At 39.6% G+C, this 6854-nt stretch overlaps 1 protein-coding gene across 3 annotated transcripts in view; it reads right to left on the bottom strand.

The window, feature by feature from the left end:
• NOX4 (NADPH oxidase 4) overlaps nt 1-6854 on the bottom strand; it is a 258255-nt gene that overhangs the window by 192492 nt on the left and 58909 nt on the right. For all 3 annotated transcript variants that reach the window (XM_006871214.1, XM_006871213.1, XM_006871215.1), the window contains exon 5: nt 3654-3751. In XM_006871214.1, coding sequence (XP_006871276.1) covers nt 3654-3751 — 98 coding nt within the window. The remainder of the gene's footprint in view (nt 1-3653; nt 3752-6854) is intronic.

Here is a 6854-nt window from a genome sequence, read left to right as displayed (position 1 = left end):
GAACTGCTGACCTTGCGGTTCGCAGCCCGATTTGTAGCCACTACGCTACCAGAACTCCTTAGGTGCCATCAAGTCAGTACCAACTCACAGCGACCCTATGCACAGCAGAATGAAACACTGCCTGATCCTGGGCCAGCCTAACTATCAGTGCTTAGCTTAGTTAGGCCCTACCAAAGACCAGTTAAATTATATATGTGTGTTTTTTTAAGAATGACAGAGAAGCTAGGGATATATTATAGGCTGCTTGCTATTTTTGCTTTGTGATATATTTTTGTTTGTTAATATTTTTCCATTGCTTTGTTTTGGAAAATAGGCCAAGCATTTGATTCCAAAAGTTATGAGGGGACTTAAAAAGCTCAAAGAAAAATGAAATTAAAATCTAAAACATAAACTTGATGTCTAAACATAAGCTCCATCAAGGTCAAGACACTTCTGTAAATGATGATACCTGCCATTGTTGTTCTTAAGTGCCATCAAGTTCATTCCAACTTATAGTGACCCTGTATAGGGTTTCTGAGGAGCCGATGGTGGGTTTGAACTGCCAACTTTGTGGTTCGCAGTTCAGTGCTGATCCTATGGTGCCAAACCAGAAGTCCACCTAATGTAGTGTTGTAAGATAACTATTTAATCCATCATGGAAGCAGCAGGCAAGAAAGCAAAAGATATATTGTACCAGGTAAATCTGCTGCACAAGATCTTTTTAAAGTGTTGAAGAGCAAAGATGTCAGCTTGAGGACTAAGGTGCACTTGACCCAAGCCATGGTATTTTCAATAACCTCATATGCATGAGAAAGCTGGACAGTGAATAAGGAAGGCCATAGAAGAATTGATGCCTTTGAGTAATGGTGATGGAGGAGAACATTGAAAGTGCCATGGGCTGTCAAAAGAACCAACAGATCCGTGTTGGAAGAAGTGCAGCCAGAGTGCTCCTTGAGGCCAAGATGGCCAAACCTCGTCTCTCATACTTCAGACATATTGTCAGGAGGGACCAGTCACTGAAGAAGGATATTATATTTGATAGGGTGGAGGGTCAGAGGAAAAAAGGAAGCCCCACCCCCCGCAATCCCCTGCCCAGTGAGATGGAATGGCAAAGTGGCAGCATCAATGGGCTAAAGTGTGAGAACAATTGTGAGATTGACCAGGACCTGGCGGTGTTTCATTCTGTTGTGCATAAGGTCGCTATGAGTCAGTACCAACTCAATGGCATCTAACAACAACAATGTAGTGCTGTAGGATCAACACTGGACTGCTAACTACAAGATCAGTGGTTCAAACCCACCAGTCACTCCTTGGAAACCCTATACAGAATCTCTAAGGGTTGGAACAGCACTTAACAACAATAAAGAACTGAGAGTCCTGGGGATTAAACCAGGTCAATGCAGTCTCTTTGCATTATTAACTGAAGAAAATAGGTGCCCTAAAAAGATTAAAAAATAAATAAATAAAAAGTCAGAAGAAGCCAAATCAATACTATAAAGTGGATGCCTAATGATTTCTCATCGAAACTCACATGAAATTGCCCTTGTTTAATTAGATGAATGGGCAGGAACATTGTTGTGGTAGAGGAGGACTCTGGTGAAGCTTTCCCAAGCATTTTACTCTTAAAACTTTGCCTCACTTTTTCATAATAAGAAGATGTTATTATGAGGAGTCCTGGTGTGGCATTGTGGGTTAATGCACCAGACTGCAAAGCAGTTTGAACTGCAAGGTCAGTGGTTCAAGCTCACCAGCTGCTCCTCGGAAACCCTATACAGGGTCACTAAGGGTCAGAATCTGCTTGACGGCACTTAACAACAACAACATTATTCTTCGGTCCTCCAGAAAATCAACAAGCAGAATGCCTGAGCATCTCCAACACTCTCAAAATAAGATGTTTTCATTATTTGGTCCTCCAGGAAGTCAACAAGGAGAATGCCTGAGCACCCCCAACACTCTCATAAGAAGAAGATATTTTCATTATTTGGTCCTCCCTAAAGTCTACAAGCAGAATGCCTGAGCATCCCCAAAACCTTAGTCATGACCTTTGTTCTTGACTGGCCCACTTTTGCTTTTAAACTGGATCATGTCCACTCTTGTTAGCCATTGCTTTGATTATGCCTTGCCTTCAGGAGCATACTCGTAAAGCCATATTTCATCTCCTGCTACAATTCTTGCAAGAAATGCTTCAGGATCTTGATTCTACTTGTTTAAAATTTCAATTGAAAACTCTGCTCTTATCTGCAGCTAATCTGGGCATAATAGTTTGGCACCCATCAAGTAGAAATTTGGTTCAACTTTGATTTTTCAGTCAGTATTTTGTAAGCTGAACCAATTGGCATGTCTATGGGGTTAGCTGTTGTTTCTATTGTTAATCATCAGTCCTCTTCAATCAGGGAATGTACAAGATGATTTTTTTTCTCTCAAATTGATGTAGATCGTCTGCCGCTAAGGGCTTCATCTTCAACATCATCTTGTCCCTTCTTAAACTGGGTTATTCATTTAAAAACTGAAGATTTCTTTGGGGTATTGTCCCCATACACTTTTCATCAAGCATCAATGACATCACCAGTCTTTCACCCACGTTTCACCTTACGTTTGAAGGTTACTTCAATTTTAGCAGAATTCATGTTGTTCTGATAGGGGCTCTTTTCAAACTGGTAGCTTATCCTTCTTAGTATGAGACTGTTTTGACGTACGAAAAAGTTGAAATCCATGCATAGTTTTTTCATAATATATATTTCCCATGAACTTTTAGAAGACTCCTTGTATTAATCTAGATAATTCTAGTTACATGTAGATGAGAGAATGGAGTAGGGAAAGACATTTTCTGTGAACGTTTAGTATACTCCTCAAATTAACCTAGATTAAGTATCTTAAACAAGTGGAGGAAGACTGGAGTGGGACCCAATAGGGAACAAACTTATTTAGTTGCTATCAGACTGAGTCAGCAGAAGGGTCCTGATCAAATGGGACATCACACTGAGCAGTTTAGTTACAGATGCAGTCTTGGTGTTGTGAAAGTGAAGACAGGCTGAAGACATTACAAAAGCATCTTCAAGCACCAGTCTGTGCATGTTCATTAGGCACACTGCACATATAATTTCATTTCTTGGGTCACTTCTTATGGACAGAATAGCCCTTACATCAGGTACTATTTACTTTACAGAGTTTAGAATTCAGCTTAAAATCATCTCTTTTCAAAAAGAAAAAGAATGAATCATCAAAGCTCAATAATGTTTTTTTAAAAGTAAAATAAAATAGTTATCCAGGATCTACAACTAAACATCCTTCCTCCCTGCCTCTCTTCCTGCAAATACAGTACTTGAGTTATTAAAGGATTTTTACCTTCTAATGGCACTGCCAACATCTCTGCTGAATAATAGAAATTAGACAAAAGCTGTGGAGAGTCAGAAGGCAGTCCTGTGTGGCAGCCATATGAACATTGCAGAATATAAAAAGTAGATGTTCTTAAAACTCCCATTTTCAGCAGGAAAGACTATGAAATAGTAATTACCGATCTTTTCTATTGAAAAGGAATAAAACTCAACTTGACAACTGCACTTTAAAAGCACTCAAAAGGAACAGCAAGGTGCAAATTTTCTGTGAAAACTGCAGACCCTCATTAGTCATCCGGTGACAAGTGAAAGGAAAATGGGAAGACAGAGTCCACCCACCTCGTCTCGGAATCTTGCTGCATTCAGTTCTACGAAATCCTCGCTGTAGTTCACTGAGAAGTTGAGGGCATTCACCAGATGAGCAGCCACATGCACACCTAGAGAAGCACACCAGGCACAAGTCAGTGGGATATGTGCTACACCAAGAAGTTAGCTCCTCTCCCTAGGTAAATCCAAGGTCAAACTTTGGCAGCTATTCAAGTAGTGGATCACTGAAGAAATGAGGAAAGCCTGACTATACAAAAATGATTTGGTATTAGAAATCATGGAGAAAAGCCAAGATTTCAAGGGCTGGAATGAATAATCCTAGCAAGTAATGCCCAGAAAGTATTTTCATATATGCATAGATAAATACATTAAACACACAAGCATATATGTATAAAATGTATGTATGCATGCATGCATATAGCTTCTGGATATTTTAGATGCTCTATCTTTCACCCCTCCCAAAGTGCTGACCAAGCTAGATATCTTATATATACTCTATCTCTATCTCTACAGAAGACCATAGAAGAGTTGATACATTTGAGTTATGGTGTTAGAGAAGAATATTAAAAGGACCATTGACTGCTAGAAGAACAAATAACTCTGTACTAGAACAAATACAGCCAGAAGGCTCTTTAGAAGCCAAGATGGCTACACTTTACCTCTCATACTTCAGACACGCTATCAGGAGGGACCAGTACCTGGAGAAGGACATCATGCTAGGTAAAGTCAAAAAGAGGAAGACTCCCAAACAAGATGGCTTGGAATAGTAGCAGCAGCGATGGGCATAAACTTATCAACAATTGTGAGGAAGACACAGGACCTGACAGTGTTTCATTCTGATGTGCACAAGGTCGCTGTGAGTCAGAACCAACTCAATGGCACATAACAAGAATAAACTGTTATTTAATAAGTCATACCTAAAATAGGAACCTGGTAGTGTAGTGTGTTACAAGTTGGGCTGCTAACCACAAGGTCAGCAGTTCAAATCTATCAGTCACTCTGCTGGAGAAAGATGAGGGTTTCTGTTCCCTTAAAGATGGACAGCCTAGGAAAGACTATATATATATATATATATATATATATATATATATATATATATATATATATATATATATATATATATATATACACACACACACACACATAACCACAACCAAAACTAGAATATAGGTCATAGATTCAAATCATCGCATAATAAATCTATGACAGCACTTCATGGAGCAAATACCTCAAAAAAACAATACTCACACTGAATAAATAATTTACCTTACAGGTATTGCCATTCTTTCTGAATTCTCTTAAAAACTAGTTTTATGAGACAACAGCCTTAAGGAAAACGTTCAAGTTCTTTAAAAGGCATTGTAGTTCAAAAGACTTCAGGGCCTCTAATTTTAAACAATAGGAGGAAGTATGTCAGGCACTTTGCACAAATTATCTCATTTAATTTTCTATGAAGTACTAAAAGCAACCTTATTTTAAGGATACAAAAAACTGAAGGTTAAGAAAGATAATTTAGGCAGTCAGACTACTAGAGAGCAGCAGAATTCAACCCTCTTTATCCAACTCCAAAGCGCACACTCAGTCATGGCCATACCATACCATCTCAGTATCTTGAATGTTCTCCAACTGAACCAGAATATTTTGGATACAAATCCAGATGGAGCAAATCAAGTAAAAAATGTGGGGAAATTCCCTGATCCTTTTCCATTTCTAATCTCTCACCTTCATTTTCTCTAACCCTAATCCAAGAATCTCTGGGTAGTCTAAATGGTTACTGTACTTCACTGTTAACAAAAAGGCTAGAGGTTTGAGTCCACCCAGATGTGCCTCAAAACAAAGTTCTGGCAACCAACTCCTGAAACACCAGTTACCGAAAACGCTATGGAGCACAGTTCTTCAAGGTACACATGGAATCACCATGAGTAGGAATTAACTCTACAGCAACTGGTTTAGTCTAGTTTTTGACCTGAATCCATCTGTAATCCTTATTGTATATCATTTATATATAGAGTAGCGTAGTGGTTACGAATCGGGCTGTGAACCTCAGGGTCAGCAGTTCGAAACTACCAGCCGTTCCGTGGGAGAAAGATGAGGCTTTCTGCTCCTGTAAAGATTTACAGCCTAGGTAACCCTGTACAGGGGCGCTATGAGTCGGAACCGACTCCATGGCACATTACAACAACAACAACAATATAGATAAATATAGATAGATATAATGTAGCATAGTGGTTACAAATCAGGCTACAAAATGCAATGCCAGCAGTTCAAAACTACCAGCTGCTCAGTGCGTAAAGATGAGGCTTTCTGCTCCTGTAAAGATTTACAGCCTAGGTAACCCTGTACAGGGGCGCTATGAGTCGGAACCGACTCCATGGCACATTACAACAACAACAACAATATAGATAAATATAGATAGATATAATGTAGCATAGTGGTTACAAATCAGGCTACAAAACACAAGGTCAGCAGTTCAAAACTACCAACTGTTCCGTGGGAGAAAGATGAGGCTTTCTGGTCCTGTAAAGACATACAACCTTGGAAACCCTGTACAGGGTCATTATGAATTGGAAACGACTCCAAAGCACATAACCACTACCACCACCAATATGTATAAATGGAGTTTGGGTGTGGCCTGTGAGTTAATGCACTAGACTGCAAAGTCATTTGAACTGTACGGTTGGCAGTTCAAGCTCACCAGCCATTCCTCAGAAACCATATACAGGGTCGCTATGCATCAGAACTGACTGGATGGCACTTAACAACAACAATATGTATAAGGAGTCCTGGTGTGGTACTGTAGAATAAGCACTTGACTTCATGATGGGTTTGAACCACAAGGTCAGTGGTTCAAACCCACCATCCACTTCTTGGAAACCCTATACTAGGTTGCTATGAGTCCGAACCAATTCAATGGCACTTAAAAACAACAACAAAAATATGTATACGCATTGAGCTACTAACCACAGCGTTAACAGTTCAAACCCACCAGCTGCTCCTCAGAAACCCTCTACAATATCACTATGAGTTAGAACCAACTCAACTGTGCTTAACAACAAAAATAACGATATGCATATAATTATATACATACAGGGACACCTAGTGGGGTGCTGTAGGATCAGCATTGGACTGCAAACCACAGCTGCTCCTCAGAAACCTATACAGGGTCACTATAATTTGGAGCCAACTCAATGGCACTTAAGAACAACATGTATA

Source organism: Chrysochloris asiatica, unplaced genomic scaffold, assembly GCF_000296735.1.
Source record: "Chrysochloris asiatica unplaced genomic scaffold, ChrAsi1.0 scaffold00163, whole genome shotgun sequence".
NCBI classification, from domain to species: Eukaryota; Metazoa; Chordata; class Mammalia; order Afrosoricida; family Chrysochloridae; genus Chrysochloris; species Chrysochloris asiatica.
The sequence above is the reverse complement of the archived record's forward strand: the minus strand, read 5'-3'. Positions and strand labels throughout refer to the sequence as shown.